We start from the raw sequence: 27,519 nt of genomic DNA on the forward strand, positions 1-27,519 counted from the left end.
AACACCAAAATGATGTAGCACATATCCTATGTGCATACATGTATTTGGAAAACATAAGAATGAAATCTAGAGTAATATTTGATGCTTTAACACTAGCATGGTCTAAGACAATACCCTTTTTATTTTTTTATTAACACATTTGTCAAGGCACTGATTCACATATCACCACAAATGATTACAATGAGTCCTGTTAGCATTAACTATATATGTGATAAAGAATAGACGATTGTAACTGAATAGCAAATATTTGTTTGTACTGGAACTACAGTAAATGCCAAGTTGCACAATGCGGCTTTCAACATGCACATGTACTGAAGAGGACGAGTTGTTATTGAATGTTATTTATAATAAGGGTTACATGGAGAAAATCAAACCTCTTTACAATGAAAATGGAGGGCCCTCCCTTCAGCAAAATATATTGTACCTGAATCTTAGATATGCAGTTTTACAAACTGTTCTTCATCCTGTAAGCATTACATGGCAACGCCAGAATTTTGATATCGCACTGGGCTGCGGGCCAGAAGCTTACAGATCACCATGGACAAGAGTAGCATAGGGGTGGAAATATCTCCTTTATAGTAAAAGCATTGCATTAATCGATCATAATTGCCGGTAAAAAAAAAAGCCTTTTATAAAAATGTCATTTAATTCATAATTTCACATGTATTTTTAAATACCACACAAATTACCGAAATTACATTCTAAACATTGACAGAGAGATAGGCTTAAGTGTTAATCTTACAATATTTCTCCAATGCCAAATCAGTGTCTTGTTTACAAATAATTACATCTGAGACGTCATTAGGAATCTAAACATGGTACTTTCAAAAGTTAGGCCTACCTTTCCACCCCAGGCAGAGTAGGCTTACCGACGCATAAAAATGTAAGCTTTAACTGCAGGCTTCTGTTCTTCCGTGGTTTCATGTTTAACCCAACGAGGGAAGGTCAAGTGTTTCCTTAAAAGCTGTCTGGGTTTAAACATTATTTTAGCCTACAGAAAGTGAATATCTTAATCAATTGATAGTGTTTCTAGAAACAAGCATAAAGCATCTCGGGCCAAGGCACTGTTATACATCACTTTATATAAATCGGATCAGTTAAATTTTATTCCAAATCTTAAGCGAACAAAAGTCGGTGCTTTTTGCCATTTTATTTAATAAAAGGTAGGCCGATGGCATCCCCTTTCATATCCCGTCAATTCGAGTCTTGGTTTTAACTTAACAGCCTGTCATTGACATGGAGGTTGGATATTTAAAGAGCGGGTGGAGGAATTGAGCAAAAAATATATGGATATAGCATTCTATTACCTCATTTCATCTAACAGGTAGGCCTTCCCTGTAGCTCAGTTGGTAGAGCATGGTGTTTGCAACGCCAGGGTTGTGGGTTCGATTCCCACGAGGGGCCAGCACTGAAATGAAATATGTCTACTTTCAGCACCATGAGCTGTCTATTTCTGATTGATTGTGTCAATGACTCTGATAAATACATAATGGGCGAGAAACATATTGAGACTACACTAAAGAGTCTATATGCACACTTGATATTGAGCAAAGGGGCGGCATCCGGCACACATCAAAATAGAGCCTAATAAGCAACTCATTCTAAAACATTGATAAATATTGAAATTTCATAAATTACAAATTACATGACCCTCCCCCTGGACTAGATAACAACCAAAAAAATACTAAACCCTCCCCTTGACTGAAATTGAAAAACCAAGACCCTACCCCAATTTCCTCCAGGTAACCATTCTGTACATTTAGATTAATCCCTTAGCAGATGCTTTTACCCAAACGTGCATGTGCATACATTTTACGTGTGGAGAGTTACTGTATAGAGAGTTATTAAAAAAAGGATTGATTTGTGGGGCTGATACTAGTGCTATACACAATTTTTTTCTTAAGGTTAGATGGCTGAAACTGAACTATACTACTGGATACAAGAGGTAGAAAATGTCAAAACCTTCATCACCTCTTGTTGACGTGACACCCTTAAGACATTGAGAAGTAGATGTAGTAAAGTGCTACCCAAATTTTGACCAGCAGAACACAGGCCGATAGAAAAATAGATTAGAGCAAAGGGAAAGATAGCGCAATATTTTCGCTTACACAACCCTAAGAACAAAGGCACTATAGTCTACTGGCTTCATACAGTAAAAGACAGATTCTTCATAGCTATGCTACTCATAAACAGCTTCTATGTCTCTGTTAGCACTTATAAAGGGGAGTGTTGATCATTTAGGAAAGTGCTCAACCCTTTTCCCCATCTTCTTGCACTTTGCCCACTTGTCACTCTGTTCAAAAGACTGGCAGCCATCTTGACCCACACACGAGTAGGCGTAGCCCACTAGACAATTAGCCTCTGCCTCTTTTGGCCGCTCAGAAATTCAGTAGATCAGGGCTCTCCAACCCTGTTCCTGGAGAGATACCCTCCTGTAGGTTTTCACTCCCAGTTGCAACTAAACTGATTTCATTCCGCTTATCAACAAGCTAATTATTAGAATCAGGTGCACTAGATTAGTGTTGGAGTGAAAACCTACACGTCGGTAGCTCTCCAGGAACAGGGTTGGAGAGCCCTGTTGTAGATTGATGCGGTTCTATATAGTTGGAGGAGGCTTCGATCTGGGAGCTTGGCGGGTCTAGCTCTCTCCGCGGACAGACTTGCAGAGTATCCGCAGGCGAGACATGACTTCGTCCCAGTCCAGGTAGGCTCCCTCCAGGTGTCTCACCCGGTCTGGGTGGCTCTGAAAGCTCTTCCGCCCATGGAGCAGGCGCCAGTTGTCAAAGGTGACCAGGTCGCCTGCAGGAGGAGGTGGAGGGATATGCCAACTCAGTACTCAACCAATGTTATACAGATATTTCAAGATGAGTTAAAAGGAATAGGCTACCTCTCATGTGCTAGTACAGTATGTCACATAGATAACCAATAGTTATAGACGGTAAGTCTACAACCTCTACAACATTTGTAACTACAATGAATTAAATATTTTACAATACAATCCTATTCATATTGCCAACTTTTTATCCAGGGAAGCTTCACTTTAACTGCTAATGTTGAAGGGGCACACTCATGCACACACACTAACCAGGCTCCATCCTGTAGGTGAGCATGTTTTCTGGTCGCGTCATCAGCTGGACGTAGGCCTTGAGGGAGCTGTAGAAGGCCTGGACCTGGTGCAGGGGGAGGTCCAGCACAGAGTCCCTGGTGGCATTGTTGTAGTTGATCCGGACCACCCGCCCATCACTGTCAACACTGCTCAGAGAGAGGAGGGGTGCGTGTCAACCTTATTTCAACCTTTAGAAAACGATGAAAAGGGACTGCATGTTGGACATCTAGGTGTTGTTGCGCAATAAGACTCAGCAGTTGTCAAGTGTCAGATGTACATATCTGATAAAATCGTATAAGAACGATCAGTAGCAGTATATATCAGTTCCCACAGTGACCTTGCTTGCTCACTTAAAATCATCTTCTTTCCCATCAGTTGCAGGCTATGTTCCCTCAAAGAATGTTGGGCACTGAGCAACATTCTGTGCAACTTCCGGGGTGCGTTTACGGTGAACACTGAGGCTGTACCCGCTTTAAGTTACAGTTTTAACAGTGGCCAAGTAGGCGACTGTGGCTATTTGATCATAATGTAGGCCTACTAGAGTGGCCTACCGTCAAAAACAATGAAGAATAATGCATCCCATAACAGCCTACAGTAGCAGCAAATGTGTGATGTACAAAGTAGGTCTACATTCCATGAGACTTCTGAAAAAAAGGCTTGATATTAACCTGTTTAGCGAACTTGTCCCTCAGACAAGGAGGTGACTGAACATGTTGTGTGATTTGATGCAAGAATCCACAAAATTCATTATTATTACCTGACTAGCTTTTCAAAGATGGCTAGAAATGCACACATTTTGTGGTCTTGTAGGAAGCAACCACTCCACCATTGTTGACAAAACATTAGCTATAACTGGGCTAATAACTCACTAACTAGCAAAGAATATGAACAAATGTGCACAGGTGGCTACATGCAGCCCTCGCTTTGATCTCAAAACAAGCGCATCTACTCACAACCACTCACGCTGTAAACACTGTCCAGTTCAAAGTGAATGGCACAGATCCATATATGGCAATGCGAAGGCTGATATTTATTCTGCGCAGCAGTCCAAGGGGAGCTGCGCGCCTGCGCACTGCTTAGAGTGAACATTGGTTGAAGGTTGTGTATTATACACTTACACTGCCGTTTACATTCTGAGCAGCAGATGGCGACACATATCCATCAAGCTCCTAAATCACAGACAGTAGTCAGTCAGTCAGTCAGTCAGTCAGTCAGTCAGTCAGTCAGTCTGTCTGTCATTCCATGTGCTACCTGGAGCAGTTCTAGACTGACCTCCTGTCAAGTCACATTAATATGTAAGCTGAGTGATGGCTCTTATGTGTGCGAAAAACAAGCCAATGCATCCATGTCTTATGTGTTTTAATGGTGTGGCGCTCACTCACTCTATGATGTGGTTCTTGGACTGCACCATGAAGTCGCAGTAGTCGGACCCTGTGTCGGTGAAGTCCACCCGCAGGGAGGTGAGGGTCTTGAAGGCCTCGGGGTCTTCTCTCCTCAGTTGATCTGCCATGTGGAAGCCGTCCACTGCTTCACTCTCCCCGCCCTCGCCAGCCTGGCTCAGGCAATGCAGGAACTGCACCTGCAAACAGCCATACAGGATATTAGTACCATTGCTAACAGCCATCCCATACAGGATACATACATCTTACAATATGGGGGGTGGGGACTGTGTGCAGTAAACTACTTACACACGTGTGTGTGTGTGTGTGTGTGTGTGTGTGTGTGTGTGTGTGTGTGTGTGTGTGTGTGTGTGTGTGTGTGTGTGTGTGTGTGTGCGTGCGTGCGTGCGTAAGAGTGTTTTATCCAGATATGACTCAAGTGTCTGACTGATAGTGGGATAGGAGAGGATTAATGTAGATTTCATGAAGATGACGGTGGATCCTGTCTACTCACTCCAGGTGGGTAGTGCAGTGCTGGATAGTCAGTGTGGAGACTGAGTTTGCCAGAGGTGTAGGCCACATTGTTAGCCTGGGATTTGTCCTGCACCTGCCATGTGTGCCTGAGGAAGGAATGAGAAAAGTTGAGAAAGGTCCATTATTAATGATTATTAACTAATTATCTAATCACAAAGGTGTCGAGCACTAATGACCAAGGCATTCTCTTTGGAAACATTAAAAAGGTTCAAGAGCAACAGGACATGGAAAAAGTTACTCATCGTCCTACATTTCTAGTATTTGTTAAATGGATACTGTTGAAATAGTATGTCAATTGTGACCCGATTCAGGAAACTAGGCGTATGTCGCAAGTCACGACTTCACAGGAGAGCCATTTGAACGTAAAAAATTGTTTTAAATCAAAATGCGTTTTCAGCCAGAAATGCCTTCTCGAACATGTGAACTTTCATGCCATCTGTAAATACGAATAAAGTTGTTAAATTAAGAGCCTAGTTGGTTTAGCCAAAGAAAAAGTCAGGAACCTTCCCGCTAGCCAGGATTGGCTGAGATAATGAGTGGGCTGGACATACCGAGAGATGAGTTTCAGATTGTTCTGCGGTGTAGCATCTTGTGTCTATAAAATGAGCTGATCGTTATGTGTAGATAATCCTTTCTACTGCAGTTTTTTTCGAAAGATATAACGTTAGCCATGGAGAACTGCAAATATGTTGCTACTGCTCAATAACATTGCTGCCCTGCATTTATCAGGTGCTATCGACAAAGGTCAGTGGGAAAAAGTTGTGAAGGACTACTTTCTGGAGGACGATCGTGCCATGCTGACTCTCCCGGACTCTGAAAATGAATCAGACAATGAAGAAATCCCTGATTTAGGTAAAAACATTTTAATTGAAGAAGACATTCTAGAGTCTTCTGATGACAGTGATGGCGAAGAAACGGCGATCAACAGTGTTGTTATCACGGAAGAAGAAGACTGAGTTTTGAAATCAGTGGAACATAACGGGTCAAACAAGCTGTGCAAACTAAACGGAAACGACACAGGACGTCTTATTTAATGAAACGGGTTGCAGTCTGCCGTGAAGCTCTCATCCATGTATATGGGTAAGAATCTAGCTACAGTTTCAGATATTATATATTTCTAATTTTGTCAAGTTGTTTTCATTGAAAGTTAAGACTTGCTGTTAGCTAGCCAGCTGGGGTTTGATGGCTGGTTGCTAGCTAACGTTAAAATTGAACCTAACTTATTTGGTTAACTTTAGCTATGACAATTGGTTTGTATTGCTAGTAACGTTACTCTATGGATTGGGATTATAGTAAATGTTTTAGCTAGCTAACGTTAACGTAACATGTTTAACATAAGACCCCAAGTTAAAGCTTGCTGTTAGCTACCTAACGTTAGCTGAGGTTAGATGACTGGCTGGCTGGCTGGCTTGCTAGCTAACATTCATTTATGTGTATGAATTATGTGTAACATCAGTGATGTTTTCTCAGAATGCCATTTCGCATTGCTAGTTATAGCCTAATGTTAGCAAGCTAACATTGAACTTATTTGGTTAACTTTAGGTTGCTATGCCAATCGGTTTGTATTGCTAGTTAAAGCTTGCTGTTAGCTAGCCAGCTGACGTTAGATGGCTGGCTAGCTAGCTAACATTACGTGTATGAAGTGTGTGTAGTGATATCTCAGAATGCCATTTCGCATCTATTGTATAACAACGCTCCAATATTTGTATCTGGAATTTGTCTTTCAGCATCAGTAGAACAAGCCTAACTCTCCTTCACCAGAAATACAGGAAGAATGGTCTAATGGCCCAAGCAAGTAAAGGCAGCAGCGCAGTCATCAACGACATGCACCATTTCTTCACCAACTACGGAGTTGGGGAAACACGTGGGGACCTGAATTGTGATAACTGCAGTGGCCAAAACAAGAACAGGTTTGTGCTCTGGTATTGTGCCTGGCGGACCATGCACAGGCTCCACCACAGTCTGGACCTTCACTTCCTGATCACAGGCCACACCAAGTTTGCTGCCGCCGACTGTTGCTTCGGCCTCATCAAGCAGTGGTTCAGAAAGACCAGAGTGAACACTGTCTGAGATTACTGGTGTTGTGAAGGACAGCACTGTGACAAGGGCCAACATCCCACAGCTGGTTGGACTGGAGGATGATATGGTGCTGGTGGAAAGCTATGGCTGGCAACAACACCTGACTCCGTACTTCAGGGCGCTGCCACAGATCAAGCAGTACCAGCACTTCAGGTGAAAATCATTTTCATTGCATTGTATGAGGTTATTCTTCTTATCTAAACTTGGGCGGTGAATTGATGTTGTGCAGGGTTCTAATGTCTTCTGATTTTTTATTTTTATTCCCTGTTTTACAGCTTCGAGGCTCTAGAGCCTGGTGTTATTGTCGCCAAGGAGTGTTCCGACGGTCGGGACCAGATTTCAGCTGCTGCGCAACGCTGACATCCTTCAGCCCATAGATGGTCTGCCTGTACAAGTACCACCTGGACTGGACACAGCTAGACAAACCAATCTTTTTGAGAAGATCAAGGAGTTTTGCAACGAAGAGGCTATGGACATCACATGCCCTGAACCAAAGTCAAGGGCAGGACAGAAACAGGCTCTCCGAATATAGATTCCCTTGTTCATAAGTGGTTCGGACGGACCAGTCATCAGCACTATCTGCAGTGCTTCTATTCAAATGATTCACTCCTAACAATCAGGGGTAAAGTGGCTGAGCAGCAGGATAAAACAAAACAAATAGTAGCAGCAACGTATGGCATTTGCTGCTACTATTTTTTTTATCCTGCTGCTCAGCCACTTTACCCCTGATTGTGTATCACAATCACTTTACCCCTGATTGTATGCATATTACTACCTCGTCTATCACTGATTTTATTTTATACATTTTTTATTTCACCTTTATTTAACCAGGTAGGCAAGTTGAGAACAAGTTCTCATTTACAATTGCGACCTGGCCAAGATAAAGCAAAGCAGTTCGACAACATACAACAACACAGAGTTACACATGGAGTAAAACAAATATACAGTCAATAATACAGTAGAAAAAATAAGTCTATGTACAATGTGAGCAAATGAGGTGAGATAAGGGAGGTAAAGGCAAAAAAAGTCCATGGTGGCAAAGTAAATACAATATAGCAAGTAAAACACTGGAATGGTAGATTTGTAGTAGAAGAAAGTGCAAAGTAGAAATAGAGATAATGGGGTGCAAAGGAGCAAAATAAAATAAATAAATACAGTAGGGGAAGCGGTAGTTGTTTGGGCTAAATTATAGATGGGCTATGTACAGGTGCAGTGATCTGTGAGCTGCTCTGACAGCTGGTGCTTAAAGCTAGTGAGGGAGATAAGTGTTTCCAGTTTCAGAGATTTTTTGCAGTTCGTTCCAGTCATTGGCAGCAGAGAACTGGAAAGAGAGACGGCCAAAGGAGCAATTGGCTTTGGGGGTGACCAGAGAGATATACCTGCTGGAGCGCGTGCTACAGGTGGGTGCTGCTATGGTGACCAGTGAGCGGAGATAAGGGGGGACTTTACCTAGCAGGGTCTTGTAGATGACCTGGAGCCAGTGGGTTTGGCGACGATTATGAAGCGAAGGCCAGCCAACGAGAGCGTACAGGTCGCAGTGGTGGATAGTATATGGGGCTTTGGTGACAAAACGGATGGCACTGTGATAGACTGCATCCAGTTTGTTGAGTAGGGTATTGGAGGCTATTTTGTAAATGACATCGCCAAAGTCGAGGATCGGTAGGATGGTCAGTTTTACGAGGGTATGTTTGGCAGCATGAGTGAAGGATGCTTTGTTGCTTCAATAGGAAGCCAATTCTTGATTTAACTTTGGATTGGAGATGTTTGATGTGAGTCTGGAAGGAGAGTTTACAGTCTAACCAGTCACCTAGGTATTTTTAGTTGTCCACATATTCTAAGTCAGAACCGTCCAGAGTAGTGATGCAGGATAGGCGGGCAGGTGCAGGCAGCGATCGGTTGAAGAGCATGCATTTAGTTTTACTTGTATTTAGGAGCAGTTGGAGGCCACGGAAGGAGAATTGTATGGCATTGAAGCTCGTCTGGAGGGTTGTTAACACAGTGTCCAAAGAAGGGCCAGAAGTACACAGAATGGTGTCGTCTGCGTAGAGGTGGATCAGAGACTCACCAGCAGCAAGAGCGACATCATTGATGTATACAGAGAAAAGAGTTGGCCCCAGAATTGAACCCTGTGGCACCCCCATAGAGATTGCCAGAGGTCCGGACAACAGGCCCTCCGATTTGACACACTGAACTCTATCAGAGAAGTAGTTGGTGAACCAGGCGATGCAATCATTAGAGAAACCAAGGCTATTGAGTCTGCCGATAAGGATATGGTGATTGACAGAGTCGAAAGCTTTGGCCAGGTCAATGAAAATGGCAGCACAGTATTGTTTCTTAGCGATGGCGGTTACGATATCGTTTAGGACCTTGAGCGTGGCTGAGGTGCACCCATGACCAGCTCTGAAACCAAATTGCATAGCGGAGAAGGTGCGGTGGGATTCGAAATGGTCGGTAATCTGTTTGTTGACTTGGCTTTCGAAGACCTTAGAAAGGCAGGGTAGGATGGATATAGGTCTATAGCAATTTGGGTCAAGAGTGTCCCCTCCTTTCAAGAGGGGGATGACAGCAGCTGTTTTCCAATCTATGGGAATCTCAGACGACACGAAAGAGAGGTTGAACAGGCTAGTAATAGGGGTTGCAATAATTTCGGCAGATAATTTTAGAAAGAAAGGGTCCAGATTGTCTAGCCCGGCTCATTTGTAGGGGTCCAGATTTTGCAGCTCTTTCAGAACATCAGCTGAATGGATTTGGGAGAAGGAGAAATGGGGAAGGCTTGGGCGAGTAGCTGTGGGCGGTGCAGTGCTGTTGACTGCAGTAGGGGTAGCCAGGTGGAAAGCATGGCCAGCCGTAGAAAAATGCTTATTGAAATTCTCAATTATAGTGGGTTTATCGGTGGTGACAGAGTTTCCTATCCTCAGTGCAGTGGGCAGTTGGGAGGTGTTCTTATTCTCCGTGGACTTTACAATGTCCCAGAACTTTTTTGAATTTGTGTTGCAGGAAGCACATTTCTGCTTGAAAAAGCTAGCCTTAGCTGTTCTAACTGCCTATGTATATTGGTTTCTAACTTCCCTGAAAGTTGCATATCACGGGGGCTGTTTGATGCTAATGCAGAACGCCATAGGATGTTTTTGTGTTGGTTAAGGGCAGTCAGGTCTGGGGAGAACCAAGGGCTATATCTGTTCCTGGTTCTAAATTTCTTGAATGGGGCATGCTTACTTAAGATGGTGAGGAAGGCATTTTTTAAAATAACCTGGCATCCTCTACTGACAGGTTGAGGTCAATATCCTTCCAGGATACCAGGGCTAGGTCGATTAGAAAGGCCTGCTCACGGAAATGTTTCAGGGAGCGTTTGACAGTGATGAGTGGAGGTCGTTTGACCGTAGACCCATTACGGATGCAGGCAATGAGGCAGTGATCGCTGAGATCTTAGTTGAAAACAGCAGAGGTGTATTTAGAGGGCAAATTGGTTAGGATGATATCTATGAGGGTGCCAGTGTTTACGGCTTTGGGGTGGTACCTGGTGGGTTCATTAATAATTTGTGTGAGATTGAGGGCATCAAGCTTGGATTGTAGGATGGCTGGGGTGTTAAGCATGACCCAGTTTAGGTCACCTAGTAGCACGAGCTCTGAAGATAGATGGGGGGCAATCAGTTCACATATGGTGTCCAGAGCACAGCTGGGGGCCGAGGGTGGTCTATAGCAGGCGGCAATGGTGAGAGACTTGTTTTTAGAGAGATGGATTTTTAAAAGTAGAAGTTCAAATTGTTTGGGTACAGACCTGGATAGTAGGACAGAACTCTGCAGGCTACCTCTGCAGTAGATTGCAACACCGCCCCCTTTGGCCGTTCTATCTTGTCTGAAAACGTTGTAGTTAGGGATGAAGATTTCAGAGTTTTTGGTGGACTTCCTAAGCCAGGATTCAGACACGGCTAGGACATCCGGGTTGGCAGAGTGTGCTAAAGCAGTGAATAAAACAAACTTAGGCAGGAGGCTTCTAATGTTAACATGCATGAAACCAAGGCTATTACGGTTACAGAAGTCATCAAAAGAGAGCGCCTGGGGAGTATGAGTGGAGCTAGGCACTGCAGGGCCTGGATTCACCTCTACATCACCAGAGGAACAGAGAAGTATGAGGATAAGGGTACGGCTAAAAGCTATAAGAATTGGTCGTCTGTGACGTCCGGAATAGAGAGAAAAAGGAGCAGGTTTCTGGGGGCGAAAAAATAGCTTCATGGTATAATGTACAGACAAAGGTATGGTAGGATGTGAGTACAGTGGAGGTAAACCTAGGCATTTAGTGATGATGAGAGAGATATTGTCTCTAGAAACATCATTGAAACCAGAAGATGTCATAGCATGTGTGGGTGGAGGAACTGAGAGGTTGGATAAGGTATAATGAGCAGGGCTAGAGGCTCCACAGTGAAATAAGCCAATAAACACTAACCAGAACAGCAATGGACAAGGCATATTGACATTAAGTCATGCTTAGCCAAGTGATCAAAGGGTCCAGTGAGAGTTAGATAGCTAGCCGAGCCATAGGTAGCAAGCTAGTAGAAGATGGAGGAGGTCTGTTTTTAGCCACCTCGTGCGATTCCGTCTGTAGATTAGTGGGGTTCCGTGTGGTAGGGGGGACCAGTCCAATTGGCAAAAAAGTTAGTTATAGTGGCCCAAGAAAATTGTCCCATAGACCTATTCAGATAGCAGCCGATAAGACAGCTAACGATTAGCGGGCCGCAGATGGGCATTCGGGTTACGTCGCGATGGAGGGGCCAGTTGGATAACTCCCTCGGGCAGATAACGTCGGTGGTCCAGTCGTGAAGGCCCGATGGGGCTCCGCATCGGCAGTAAAACGGGTCCGGATAGGTGATTGTAGCCCAGGAGAGGCTGATGGAACTCTTCAGCTGGCTAGCTCCGGAATAGCCCAGGAGTGGCTGATGAAACGCTTCAGCTGGCTAGCTCCGGAATAATTTATGTTAACTCCGGGACCAACGTTGCCAATAGTCACTCAGGTAGCAGCTAGCTAGCTGCAAGATCCAGGTGTAAATGTCCAGAGCCTGTGGTAGAAATCCGGGGATATGGAGAGAGAATAGGTCCGATAAGCTCTGGTCTGAGTCGCGCTGTACAAAAATTGGCGATAGCTTTTCGTGCTAATGGATAGCTGAGGACCTCTAACCGTGGCTAGCTGAACTACAACATTAGCCAGTGAACTGGCTAACCTCTGGCTAGCTTCTGTTGTGGATTTCAGATTTGAGGTAAATAATACTTTTATTTTTTAAATTGGTGAGGCGGGTTGCAGGAGAGTGTTTTGAGGTTCAGTTTTTAGAAGAAAAAAATATGTAAAAAGATATGCGAAGAAAATATGTAAATATATATATGTAAATATATATATATATATACACATATATACACGGGACACGACAAGAGGAAGACAAAGGACGTCTGAACAGCTACGCCATCTTGGGATCCAATGATATCGTTATTGATATTGTTCTTGTACATACTGTATATTTTATTTTCACACCATCTATTTCTGATATTGCTACTATGCAAGTAACAATTTGGCTGTACCGTTTACACCTTCTGTAGAGACCCATCCACTCGGCATGACTTAGCAAAATATTGATATATAAAATGAATATTGATATGTGTGGTCGTAACATGACTTTGTGACATACCACAACAATATCATGTGACCGTATATTGAGTGTCCACCACATAAATATATGGCGCATCCACATAAATATATTCCGCATGCATCTGTTTATGTACTGTACATGTGCACCTCTCTCAGGTTTCAACTCAGGTTGCATGGCCTTAATTTACAGTTGAAGTCGGAAGTTTACATGCACTTATGTTGGAGTCATTAAAACTCGTTTTTCAACCACTCCACAAATTTCTTGTTAACAAACTATAGTTTTGGCAAGTCGGTTAGGATATCAACTTTGTGCATAACACAAGTCATTTTTCCAACAATTGTTTAGACAGATTATTTCACTTATGATAATTCTAGTGGGTCAGAAGTTCACATACACTAAGTTGACTGTGCCTTTAAACAGCTTGGAAAATTCCAGAAAATTATGTCATGGCTTTAGAAGCTTCTGATAGGCTAATTGACATAATTTGAGTCAATTGGAGGTGTACCTGTGGATGTATTTCAAGGCCTACCTTCAAACTCAGTGCCTCTTTGCTTGACATCATGGGAAAACCAAAGAAATCAGCCAAGACTTCAAAGATTGGAAATTGCTCCCAAGGATGAACCAAACGCTTGAAGGTACCACGTTCATCTGCACAAACAATAGTACGCAAGTATAAACACCATGGGACCACGCAGCCGTCATACCGCTCAGGAAGGAGACGCCTTCTGTCTCCTAGCGATGAACGTACTTTGGTGCGAAAAGTGCAAATCAATCCCAGAACAACAGCAAACGACCTTGTGAAGTATCTATATCCACAGTAAAACGAGTCCTATATCGACATAACCTGAAAGGCCGCTCACCCAGAAAGAAGCCACTGCTCCAAAACCGCAATAAAAAAGCCAGACTACAGTTTGCAACTGCACATGGGGACAAAGATCATACTTTTTGGAGAAATGTCCTCTGGTCTGATGAAAATAAAATAGAACTGTTTGGCCATAATGACCATTGTTATGTTTGGAGGAAAAAGGGGGATGCTTGCAAGCCAAAGAACACCATCCCAACCGTGAAGCACGGGGGTGGCAGCATCATGTTTTGGGGGTGCTTTGCTGCAGGAGGGACTGGTGCACTTCACAAAATAGATGGCATCATAAGGAAGGAAAATTATGTGGATATACTTAAGCAACATCTTAAGACATCAGTCAGGAACTTAAAGCTTGGTCACAAAGCATACTTCCAAAGTTGTGGCAAAATGGCTTAAGGACAACAAAGTCAAGGTATTGGAGTGGCCATCACAAAGCCCTGAACTCAATCCTATAGAAGATTTATGGGCAGAACTGAAAAAGCATGTGCGAGCAAGGAGGCCTACAAACCTGACTCAGGAATGGGCCAAAATTCACCCAACTTATTGTGGGAAGCTTGTGGAAGGCTACCCAAAACGAAAGACCCAAGTTAAACAATTTAAAGGCATTGCTACCAAAAACAAATTGAGTGAATGTAAACTTGACCCACTGGGAATGTGATGAAAGAAATAAAAGCTGAAATAAATAATTCTCTTTACTATTATTCTGTCATTTCACATTCTTAAAATAAAGTGGTGATCCTAACTGACCTAAAACAGGGAATTTTTACTAGGATTAAATGTCAGGAATTGTGAAAAACTGAGTTTGAATGTATTTGTGGCTAAGGTGTATGTAAACTTCCAACTACAACTGTATGTATGGAATACTATGTGATAAGTGCGCGTGTAACAGTATATGAAGTATGTTAATGTACACTGCATTTTGGCAGTGGTCAAAAGTACTTTAAAGTATTTTTACTTAAGTATTTTTGGGGGGTATCTGTACATTGTTTGTAAATTATGTCTGAGTGTTGGAATGTCTGTCAATATTTTTTTTTAAACATCTGGTTTAATATAAGGAATTTGAAATTATTTATACTTTTACTCAAGTATGACAATTTAGTACAGGGGGTTATAGCATTTATTTCACATCAATTTGTGAAAGTGTGTCTGGGTAAGTGTCATCTAATATTTATAAAATATTTTTAGCATCTGGACACTTTCTGTTTACCTGGAATCTTTCCTTATTGTAGGCTACTACCACTTTTAGTCTTACTCTCTACTACACTACTCACTGTTTAGCACATGACCTCACATGTGAATCCTTAAAGAGATGGGTGGGGCTGGCTTAAGAGGGTGTGAACAATGCTGAATGGGTGTAGACCAAGTATTCCCAAACGCGCAAAATAAAAAAATGATTCACATTAAATAAAAAGTTCCAACGGGGCTATACATTTGGGTGAGGTTTTTTTCTTGTCTGAGTAGCCTCGTTTCACTGACAAAAATAAAATTAAACCATCTAGTGTTCAGCAAAATAACAACACAATGTCAAATACAGGTAGCCTAGTCAAATAATTAACATCCAATCATATTAACCATTACTCTCTCGCGGGAATTCCACTAACGGTCTGTATGTAGCCAAACGTATCTGCTGCTCATGTTGGTATCTGTAGTGATGGCGCAAAAGCCATGACAGGGAGACATAGTGGAGTGGTAACAACGCGTGCAAGTAGTTGCTCCCGACGCCACTTGGGCACACTGCAGCATCCACCGAGAGGCTCTTGCTGCCAAGGGAATGCCTGACAGCTTGAAAGACGTTTTGGATACTACAGTGAAAATGGTTAACTTTGTTAAAGCAAGGCCCCTGAACTCTCATGTATTTTCTGCACTATGCAATGATATGGGCAGCGACCATGTAATGCTTTTACAACATACAGAAGTGCGCTGGTTATCAAGGGGCATTGACACGTTTTTTTTTTTTTAATTGAGAGACGAGTTTAAAGTTCTCTTTACTGACCATAATTTTCACTTGTCTGACCACTTGCATGATGACGAATTTCTCACACGACTGGCCTATCTGGGTGATGTTTTTTCTCGTCTGAATAATCTGAATCTAGGATTACAGGGACTCTCCGCAACTATATTCAATGTGCGGGATAATATTGAGGCTATGATTAAGAAGTTGGAGCTCTTCTCTGTCTGCATTAACAAGGACAACACACAGGTCTTTCCATCATTGTATGATTTTTTGTATGCAAATGAACTCAAGCTTATGGACAATGTCAAATGTGATATAGCGATGCACCTGATGGTGTTGGGTGCACAATTACGCAGGTACATTCCCGAAACGGATGACACAAACAACTGGATTCGTTATCCCTTTCATGCCCTGCCTCCAGTCCACTTACCGATATCTGCGCAAGAGAGCCTCATCGAAATTGCAACAAGCGGTTCTGTGAAAATTGAATTTAATCAGAAGCCACTGGTAGATTTCTGGATTGGGCTGCGCTCAGAGTATCCTGCCTTGGCAAATGGCACTGTTAAGACACTGATGCCCTTTGCAACCAGGTACCTATGTGAGAGTGGATTCTCAGCCCTCACTAGCATGAAAACTAAATACAGGCACAGACTGTGTGTGGAAAATGATTTAAAACTGAGACTCTCCAATACAACCCAACATTGCAGAGTTATGTGCATCCTTTCAAGCACACCCTTCTCATTAACCTGTGGTGAGTTATTCACAAGGTTTTATATGTAAGATGGTGAAATAAAGAGCTAAATTATTGATTATTATTATATTATTATTTGTGCATTGGTTGTGACAAAAACTCACACTCATTCTTATGTTTAATAAATGTATCGTATAGCGTGTGTGTGGCAGGCTTACAATGATGGCAAAACAAATTTGAGAGTGTACTGACCCTGGTGCTAGAGGGGGTACGCAGCTGGAGTTTGAATGTTTGAAGGGGTACGGGACTATAAAAAGTTTGGGAACTACTGGTGTAGACAAAGGAGAGCTCTCCAGTAGGTACCAAAACATTCAAAGGCCCTTTTCTCAAAAGTGAGTGTATCAACTTTCAAAGCAGAATTACTTTCCCATTGTTCCTCAAAAATGCTGTGGATGATACACTATTTTGTTGCACTGAGTCTATACTTTTATCCAATGTAAAAAAAACAATTTCAAATGTTGCTACATAAGACCGAATCCAGCTGATGAATCACAATTATACTAGGTCTCTTCTTTGCTCTTGGCATGGAGTCTCTGTGCTCAAATATATGCAAATATGTGCCCTGGTATTTTGTTGTGTCTCTTGGGTTGTTATTTGTGGAAGACATAAATACTGCAGCTTCTTTGTTTTTTATATATAAACAAAAACTGCAGCTTCTTTAATGACATGTCTCTTGCTTTGGTTCGCAGCTGTTAGCTTCCACCGACCTGGGCTTAACTGCTGGCTGTGGGATGCTTGTTGTTCCAACCTCAGCTTTGATTATTGACCAACATGCAATCATTGGAAAACTAACTGGATGATCTACAATTAAGACTATCCTACCAACGGGACATTGAAAACTGTAATATCTTATGTTTCACCGAGACGTGGCTGAACGACGACATAGAAAATATAGAGCTGGCTGGCTTCTCTGTGCATCGGCAGAACAGAGCAGCTACGTCACCTACCAAAAGTCAATTAGGTTGCATGTCCATAAAACCTCTAGTTAATCCAGACTGAAGGTAACAATAGTAAGTTTAGCATTCAGTCTGGTTTAACCAGGCTGCCCATGTTATCCTCAGTATACAAAGGAGCAGATAGCTGAGAGTAGCAATGGTTTCTATAATTAGGATGTTTAGGAAAAATCGGACATGATGGCAAAGTTCAACAAACACACCCTAGTAAATCTACTGCGGTGGAAATATAAAGCTGTGTGGAAAATGCAGATCTTTTAGAAATGATATCACCCTGGTTTGGTTTAAGATTATATGATGCTAATAAAGTCAGATGGCATGGTTTCTCACCCATAGAACGTCAGTCGGAGGTATCCGATCCTCTGGCTGAGGCGGGCCACCTGACCCTGCTCCACCGGCGCCCCCTTCAGGTAGACAATGCCCACGCGGCGTAGAGCCAGCAGCCAGGCCAGGGCGGCCTTGTCGTCGTGGAGGACCTCCTCGAAGTTGGCCGTGGGGATCCGCAGCTCTGAGTCCCAGTACGCACGCTCTGAGAGAGCCAAGGAGATAGATGCACTTCATTAAAGTATTGTACCATCCTGTATGGTCTGTATCATACCGTCCTGTATAGATAGTATCAGTTTGTCAAAGTTCCCAGGTTTTTACGAAATTCCAGTTGGAGGCTCCCCAGAATCAGGAGGGAATAAGCTGGGAGGGAAGGAATCCTTCAACTGAAAATCCTTGAAGCAGGATTTCTGAAAAACCTGGTAAATTCCTGGAATTTTGCAACGTCAGAATTTTGCAATGCATAGAGTGCAACTTCTAACTCTAGAGATACAAATTTCGGCAATTTTCTACCAATATTGACAACTGACAGTTTCTGCTCTGTGAAGTGATTGAACTGCCTGGGGTGCAGGTCGGGGACAAAATAACATGTCCTGGTTTGTTTTCCTTGGTTTCAGGACAGCTCAGGTTGTCATAACCACATGGACAGACACCACAGCCTGTCAATGAACAATGGACTCTAATGGCAATATGTGTAACACTCCCAGTCACAGTCTGTACTGTCTGTATATAATGTGTCTGTGTGTCCATGAAACGTTTCCTCCAAGGGATAGGAGGGAGGGAGGCCAGCTCGTTATGGTTGAATACTCTGTGAGGAGGAAGGGGAAGGGGGAGAAAGGGGTGAGAAGAGTACATGTCTCGACTGACAGCAGTGGAAAAAGCCTCCCACTGCTTCGCTTTGCACCAAGCTGGCTTCAGCCCTTTTTCCATAGAGGCTCTCTCCAGTGGCTCCTGCATTGCAGACACAGCTGCCGAGCTCATTTAGTGTGTGTGGCTGTGTGTATGTGGGGGGGGGGGGGGTACAACAAACCTCTTCAGTAGCAATTCATCAGGATTAAGTGGAGAGAAAATCCAAGTCAGATGTTAGAAAGCTTCACTTTGCATCAACTCAGTTGATGTAATTATTTGTGTGGCGTAGTCAATGGATTTGAATCCGTGAGTACAGCTATGGTAACACATGGAGTCTCTACGTGTCTAGGGGCTTTACAGGAATATGCTGCAGCTTGATTGTCACTCTGGGGGATGACCCTGACCCTTTTCACATGCAACAATGAGTCATCGAGATACAATGAGATCTTTCACTGATACTGATGACTTAACCCACAGCAGGTTTTTACATCTCCTTTCACGCTGTCATCTCCAAAACAACTCTCTGTCAAAAAGTCAAGAAGAACCCCCCTCCCCCAATCCAAACTCTGTAAATGAAGAGGGTTGAAAAAATGTTTAGAAGGGAAATAAGATCTTTATTAAAGGCTTGCTATTCTTGAGGGTCACCGACAAAGAGAAGGTTGAAGTATGAGGAACTTCTATAATAAAGGCTAGTTCCTTCTGTTACAAGTACTCCCATGAAATCAGACTAGCCCATAGACACCATTTGACCTGCCGGTATGTATCTGCACACAAAGGGGGACATAAAGTTCTTGGCTAGAGGCAGAACGGTGCTTCAAGGACAGAGCCCTGAGGTTTTGGATATCACACATGACGGAGTAAGCCATAACAGCAGAGGTAAAAGCATGTAGTATCGAATTAGGAGTTTTGGCTGAACTTGCCTTCCCCCTGTAAATTGTCATTTTCTTGTCTGGTAAACTTGTCATGTTCGGCTAACATCACTGGTTATCTCCTGATTGACTCAAGATCAGTATTAACTACCTTCACTGTTATGTTTTAAACCAAGGACCGTTATGTTTTGAACAAACCGATTTTCAATCCTTGAGGGCCAAGAAAAATGTAGAGAGCGAGAGTAAGGAGAGGAAAGGATAGGAAGGGAGAGACAAATGGAGACAGAGAAAAAAGCGAGAGAAAATGGAGAGTGGAAAGGAGCATAGAGAGAGTCAGAGCAGATAGCGCTAAACCCGGGTAGGCCCTTTAGTGGGTGATGGATGGGGTAAGAGAGCGGCTGGCTGGGCAGTGGGCCCGGGCTGGAAGGGTTCAGATGGTGCAGGGCCCAGAACATTCTGCTTGGTTATTGGTGTGTAATGCTCGACACTCAAATTCTCACCAAGCGCAAAATCGCTGCTCTGATTTCCTGGAACGTGTAGCGTTAGTCCACCAAGCCAGTCAGCGATTAGTCTCTCTGACTCTTGCATCGTTTCCAGCCGGGGTTAACTGAGATACAATGTCAGGCTGTGTGTGTGTTTGAGAGAGAGCTAGTGCCTGTCCTAGTACGTATGTGTCAAAGAACGCAGGAGTTTTAATGTGACACTATTATGCTTGTGTATGTACGTGTTATCTAGTCTGTTTGATGGGAGTGTGTATTTGTAATTCCTTTCCTCCCTTCCGTTGGTCTTCTGCGGCTTTTCCAGACGAGGAACTCTCTCTCTCTCTCTCTCTCTCTCGTTGTGGAGTTCCCCAAAAAGCTGCTCTGTGTGTAAACAGGGTTTTTCACAATTCAATTACACTAGATCAACTTCCTCACAAGGTCAACTGTGGAGGTCAGTTCTTTTCGACTGGAGGTATTAGAAGCCGTATTGTATTTGTTGTAAAGGCCTTCACAAACATGGTGGCATTCATCAGTGCTTTCATTGCAAAGGGGGCTGATGCCAGTGAGTGTGCCCACTACAACTATCAGGACAAGCCTGCAGCGGAACTGACATTTTAGATGAATGGAATTGGGTGTTATAATCAGCCAGAGAAATGTTATCTAGTTGAATACAGAGGTTTCCGCAAAATAACTACAATCCTGTATCCAATCATGTGAGAAGTGAAGTCGCATAAACACACAGTCCCAGACACACACGTCACCACATTGTAGCTGTTGAAGTCCCGTTTACAAAGAGCCTGTGTCTTAAACTGACGTGGCACAGCTAGTCCTTCTCTGGAGAACGCTTCTCACCCTCCATCCAGTACAACAAACTAACCTTTCTCTGTTTAATGGAGAAACCTGCACCACAGAGCCACCTCTGCCTTCTCATCTTTAATAAGGAGTCTGGTGACCAATTCTAAACCGACCCCCTAATCCTTACCTCTACCCCATAGTACTTTTCATAGATCTGGAAGACTTGGATAGTGTTCTCACGTATCGGCCACAAGAGCCCGTAGGTCCAGAGGGTGTCTAAATTCATACCAGATGAGTCAAGGAAGACACAGACTCCCATTAAGTCAAAGGAAAGACATATCAGCTGCTGCTTGGATGAGCTGGAACCAATCAAGTCCCATTAGGACTAATTGAGGCCAATTCGGGGCAAATTATCGTAACATTCAGACAGTTTGCTAGTTGAGCTGATGAGAGTACTTTAGACAGCGAACCTAGTGAATGCAATATGTATGCCGTTAAGTAACTATTTTAAAAAAATATTCATACTTGTGTTCATCTCTAAGCCAAGCTAGTTATCAATTCGGTCCTCATTAAAAAGTGATAAAGCATTCTATCCTATTTTATTACGATTTACAAACATGGCTTGTTTGCTAAAACTACATCAGAGCAAAATGTTCCATTCCTTGGTGCCCAAACAGGGACAGTCTTAAGTATCTATCTCATTATACCACTAACAACTGGCCCAGAGTCAGATTAGGCCCGTTTATCTCATGAAAGGATGCTTTAAACTGATGCAAGGCGAGCTGATCCAAAATCTGCGCCGCAGGGAAGAGAGTGACTCAGTAGGCACTATGGTAGTGACTAAGCAGACAGTGAGTAAAGGTGTTGACACATTTCAAATCGAATCTTATTTGTCACATGCGCCGAATACAACCTTACAGTGAAATGCTTACTTACAAGCCTTTAACCAACAATACAGTTTTAAGAAAAATAAGTGTTAAGTAAAAAATAGATAAATAAAAAATCAAAGTAAAAAATAATTAAAGAGCAGCAGTAAAATAACAATAGCGAGGCAATATACAGGGGGTACCGGTACAGAGTCAATGTGCGGGGGCACCGGTTAGTCAAGGTAATTGAGGTAATACTGTATGTACATGTAGGTAGAGTTAAAGTGGCTACGCATAGATAATAAACAGAGAGTAGCAGCAGCGTAAAAGGGTGGGGGGGAAATGCAAATAGTCTGGGTAGCCATTTGATTAGCTGTTCAGGAGTCTTATGGCTTGGGGGTAGAAGCTGTTAAGTATTTTGGACCTAGACTTGCCGCTCCGGTACCGCTTCCCGTGCGGTAGCAGAGAGAACAGTCTATGACTAGGGTGGCTGGAGTCTGACAATTTTTCGGTCCTTCCTCTGACACCGCCTGCTATAGAGGTCCTGGATGGCAGGAAGCTTTCGCCCCAGTGATGTACTGGGCCGTATTCACTACCCTCTGTAGCAGTCGGTAGAGAAGAGTCCAGAGGAAGATGTGTGAGAAAAGACTGTGGCCTCTTGGATAAGCCAGCCAACACTGCTTCGTCACCTCACGGTAGGTAAAAGGCTCAAAGTACGCTAGCCAGAAAGTGAGAAAACACCACGTCATTCACCGAGGATAATCCTCATCCTCCTCAAGCATTCAAAGAGAGCTTAAGGACACGGTAGTGACAGTTTACAGGCTTTATTACTGTTCACAGGATGCGGCGAGTTGGAACAGTTGATAAACATACAGAAGATAATGACTACTACACTTAGAATAAAAGGTGCTATCTAGAACCTAAAAGGGTTCTTCGGCTGTCCCCATAGGATAACCCTTTGAAGAACCATTTTTGGTTCCATGTCGAACCCTTTAGGGTTCCATGTAGGACCCTTTCCCCAGAGGTTTCTACATGGAACCCAAAAGGGTTCTGCGTGGAACCAAAAACGGGTTCTCCTATGGGAACAGCCGAAGAACCCTTTTTTCTAAGAGTGTACTGATAATGTTAATAATGTAGGCCTAGAAAGATAATGCCTAATAATAATGGGAATAATAACCACACTACTGTTGGAATATAACGAGTGCTATCCGATATTTCTCATGGAGGGGTGATTGAAACCGATCCACAGCCCCCCAAAGCCACATCTCCCAAGACAAGGGTTTTAGAAACCGAAAATGACTATAGTACCATTCCTAGAATGCCTTTGGAATAAGAAGGCAAAACAACTCACGGTTGCTAAGGTCCTCGGTAAGATACACAGGAAGTGGAAACACTAACAAATATAATGATGACAAACACTCCTTGTAGATTCCAATCTCCCTGTGCACAAAACAAGTCTTTGAGTGTTTGCTTGTATACTACACACACTATGGCTTCAAGCTCCAGCCTGGACGATTTAAGTGAGGTTAGACCCAGACCTGGTTTTAAAATAGTACTTGAAAAATGTAAATACTTGAGTAACCCCACTCGCCTGGCACTCGAGACAGGCTCAAAAATGCCAAATAGCCTACTATTTGAATCCAAGACTGGTCAGAACAAGGTCCCCTCAGTTGCACGGGGTGGATAAACAACAGGGCAAATTGGTTCAACGACTTGAGTTTGGCTTAACAATGGTGTCTCTAAACATCCACTTCCATTCAGCTTGCCTTTAATAAGTATTCCATATGGAAGAGGCGGGGGGTTGAACAGGACTGCACACAGACTCCACACCTTGCCGAAGGTCTCAAGTTATTAAGCTATTTTACATACGGCCACTGCAGACCTCAGTGATGTAGTCTGGTCTATATGTGTGAAAGCGACATCCTCTGGGCTACAGATTGACAGGCTGCACACTTTGACAGCAGCAGCAGTGTCTGGGGAACCCCATACAATTAGAATTGATTGGAGGCATGTGGTCCAGGAGGTGGTCAGCACAGCCGCCTCCGGACTACACGTGCCCCCCAACAGCGGGGGTTCAAATCCGTTGTGCCAGTTTCTGTACTGTCCCTTCTCCCACTCATTTCCATGCTTTTTTTTTAAGTAAATGGTTAGGGGGGAAACTCCTAATTCCTACAAACCTCAAAAGGCAAATAACAAGTGAGGAGTGATTCAACTCATATTATCATATTAACCTCGGCATCTCCCGCGTGTGCTACACTTTGACAATCTGACCGGTCTTCTGGAAAAAAATGAAAACTTTTACAGATATTCCAAACTAGGTCTGTCTGTGAGTGGAATAGAGAGAGAGAGAGAGAGAGGGAAAAAAAGAGAGGGGCCTATAGGGAGCTAGGTAGGGATGTGAACAAAACTTGAGTAACAAAACTTCCAGATGTGAACATTGTTTCACCATCCATTCATCTAAAAGCGTAAACTTTTCCAGGGTTTTTGGCAGGAGGAATTTCAGACCAGACCTCAGGAGGATATAATTAAACCCAGAGACAGGGGGACTGGTGCGTGTGTGTGTGTGTGCGTGTGTGTGTGAAAGAGAGAGCCAGACAGAACATGAGCTAAACTCGGTCTGGTAGGAGCACCCCTGGTGCTGAGCTAGCAACAGTTGAAGAACAGAAACCCTGCACGGACAAAGTGTGTGTGTGTGTGGGGGGGGGGGGGACATCTTACACCTGTACTAAAGGAGAGAAGGAAGGGGTGGGTGGGAAGGTTGCTATCCACACACACTGTCTTTAATCACTCTAGAGTGGAAACAAAGCAGGAGCCACTGAAACCTGTGGATCCTTCAGGACCAGGTGCAGAAACACCATCTAGTCTCTCCTCAGTTGAAATGCAGCTAGAGCCTTCATTTCACCTTCAATACTGCCTTGTACACTGCTCTTTCCATGACATACAGTGGACTGACCAGGTGAATGCTATGACCCTTTATTGATGTCACTTGTTAAATCCACTTCAATCAATGAAGGGGAGGAGACAGGTTAAAGAAGGATTTTTAATTACGACACGGCATGTGGTGCATGAAATGTATTCTTGGATGTTACACATATTCAAGTTTAACAGTCTGTGCTCAACACTTAGCTAACCAGCTGGCCATTTAGATCACTTGTAACAAGGAAATACTGATATACAGTAAATACGCTTATTGGTATCAATAATGTTTTTCTAAAGTACTTGTGGTCTGTAGCATATGTTTTCTTTAAAGAACTGAAAATTCAGTTAGTATGGCACAAAGAAAATATCAATCAAAAAGTAACATTGGAATTTGCACAACAGGATGCTTGGTTTAAGTACTGTATGAGGGCACAGAATCATACTTTTTTTCAGATAAATTCTTCAGGGACATTTTCAAGAACAAAAAGCATTTATCTCATGGGTCTTCAGAGCACTGTAGCAGTCAGCTACTGTTAGACTAGACAAAAGTAGAATGGACACTGTCAGCATGGGTGAATTGGCATTGTGTGTGTGTGTGTGTGTGTGTGTGTGTGTGTGTGTGTGTGTGTGTGTGTGTGTGTGTGTGTGTGTGTACTGTAGCAGTGAATTTCAATAAACAGAGACACATGATCAACACAAACTAAGAGCTATGAAACTACGTAGGCCCTACCAGTTTGGGATTGGATCAAATTCAATAATTAAATTAAAAAAAATGATTTATCCTGATTTATTCCAGAATTTCTACTTTCAGCGACAGTGGGGAAATTGCCATATAGCAGTTCTTGGCATAATAGTCTTACCGTTTAGGAAGAGCTCCTCTTGTAGGGCTTGTCTGGCAGCAGGAGAGAAGCACCGTTTCCTCAGCCATTCTGGGTCAAACTCGCTGGTGTGCTGGTCCGGCCACACTATGGACACCTGAGGACAACCACAGAGGTTGGTTAAGGGTTTGCGTGAGAATCCCAAACCTTTCCCAAAGCCAGCTCACACTAGTGTAGCACATGTGGATGTGTGAAACTTGCTCCTCAGCCTGAAGTGTCCCCACTTGCACCAGCTAATAGCTAGCTTTTCACGTGGCGGCGACTGATAAGACGCTTCTGGAAGAGTTCGCGCCAGGTATGGGCTGAAAGTGGTACTCGCTAAGCAAGCAGCGTGGTGTCCTTTACACTCAACAATATTGCCATCTACACTGAACAAAAATATAAAATCAACATGTAAAGTGTTGGTCCCATGTTTCATGAGCTGAAATAAAAGAGCATAAAAATGTTCCATAAGCACAAAAATCTTATTTCTCTCAAATGTTGTGCACAAATTTGTTTACATCCCTATTAGTGAGCATTTCTCCTTTGACAAGATAATCCATCCACCTGACAGGTGTGGCATAGAAGCTGATTAAATAGCATGATCATTACACAGGTGCACCTTGTGCTGGGGACAATAAAAGGCCACTCTAAATGGTGCAGTTTTGTCAGAGAATATGATGTTAATTTCTCGATCATACCTCACTCCAACGTCGTTTTAGAGAATTTGGCAGTACGTCCAACCGGCCTCACAACCGCAAACCACATGTATGGTGCTGTGTGGGCGAGAGGTTTACTGATGTCATCATTGTGAACCGAGTGCCCCATGGTGGCAGTGGGGTTACGGTATGGGCAGGCATAAGCTACGGACAATGAACACGATTGCATTTTATCGATGGCAATTTGAATGCACAGAGATACAGTGACGCGATCCTGAGGCCCACTGTCATGCCATTCATCCCCTGCCATTACCTCATGTTTCAGAATGATAATGCATGGCCCTATGCCGCAAGGATCTGTACACAATTCCTGGAAGCTGAAAATGTCCCAGTTCTTCCATGGCCTGCATACTTACCAGACATGTCACCCATTGAACATGTTTGCGATGCTCTGGATCACGCGTACGACAGCGTGTCCCGCCAATATCCAGCAACTCTGTACAGCCATTGAAGAGGAGAGCCTGATCAACAGCCTGATCAACTCTATGCAAAGGAGATGTGTTGCGCTGCATGAGGCAAATGGTGGTCACATCAGATACTGACTGGTTTTCCTATCCACACGTTTACCTTTTTTTAAGGTATCTGTGAACCAACATAATCATATCTACAGTACCAGTCAAAAGTTTGGACACACATTCTCATTCCAGGGTTTTTCTTTCTTTTTTTACATTGTAGAATAATAGTGAAGACATCAAAACTATGAAATAACACAAATGGAATCATGTAGTAACCAAAAAAGTGTTAACAAATCAAAATATATTTTATCCTGTTGAAAACAAATGATAGTCCCACTAAGCGCAAACCAGATGGGATGACGTATCGCTGCAGAATGATGTGGTAGCCATGCTGGTTATGTGTGCTTTGAATTCAAAATAAAATCATTGACAGTGTCACCAGCAAAGCACCCCCACACCATCACACCTCCTCCTCCATACTTCACGGTGGGAACCACACATGCAGAGATCATCTGTTCACCTACTCTGCGTCTCACAAAGACAAATTTGGACTCATCAGACCAAAGGGCAGATTTCCAGCGGTCTAATGTCCATTGCTAGTGTTTCTTGGCCCAAGCAAGTCTCTTCTTCTTATTGGTTTCCATTAGTTGTGGTTAATTTGCAGCAATTAGACCATGAAGGCCTGATTCACGCAGTCTCCTCTGAACAGTCGATGTGTCTGTTACTTGAACTCTGTAAGGCATTTATTTGGGCTGCAATTTCTGAGGCTGGTAACTCTAATTAACTTGTCCTCTGCAGCAGAGGTAACTCTGTGTCTTCCTTTCCTGTGGCGGTCCTCATGAGAGCCAGTTTCATCATAGCGCTTTATGATTTTTGCGAATGCACTTGAAGAAACTTTCAAAGTTCTTGAAATTTTCCAGATTAACTGACCTTCATGTCTTAAAGTAATGATGGACTGTTGTTTCTCTTTGCTTATTTGAGCTGTTCTTGCCATAATATGGACTTGGTCTTTTACCAAATAGGGCTATCTTCTGTATACCACCGCTACTTCGTCACAACACAACTGATTGGCTCAAACGCATTAAGAAGGAAAGGCACACCTGTTAAGTTAATTGAAATGGATTCCAGGT

The 27,519-nt window shown here is 43.1% G+C and overlaps 1 protein-coding gene across 2 annotated transcripts in view; it reads right to left on the reverse strand.

Annotated features, from left to right (window-relative positions):
* Positions 1-113: 113 nt before the first annotated feature.
* LOC106561934 (gamma-butyrobetaine dioxygenase) overlaps positions 114-27,519 on the reverse strand; it is a 29,843-nt gene continuing 2,437 nt past the window's right edge. For both annotated transcript variants that reach the window (XM_014126365.2, XM_014126364.2), the window contains exons 3-8: positions 25,219-25,333; positions 17,585-17,783; positions 5,000-5,105; positions 4,489-4,685; positions 3,086-3,252; positions 114-2,799 (exon numbers count right to left, since the gene is read on the reverse strand). In XM_014126365.2, the coding sequence (XP_013981840.2) occupies positions 2,639-2,799; positions 3,086-3,252; positions 4,489-4,685; positions 5,000-5,105; positions 17,585-17,783; positions 25,219-25,333 (945 nt within the window). In that variant the 3' untranslated portion in view covers positions 114-2,638. The remainder of the gene's footprint in view (positions 2,800-3,085; positions 3,253-4,488; positions 4,686-4,999; positions 5,106-17,584; positions 17,784-25,218; positions 25,334-27,519) is intronic.

This window comes from Salmo salar, chromosome ssa11 (assembly GCF_905237065.1).
Source record: "Salmo salar chromosome ssa11, Ssal_v3.1, whole genome shotgun sequence".
Taxonomy (NCBI): Eukaryota; Metazoa; Chordata; class Actinopteri; order Salmoniformes; family Salmonidae; genus Salmo; species Salmo salar.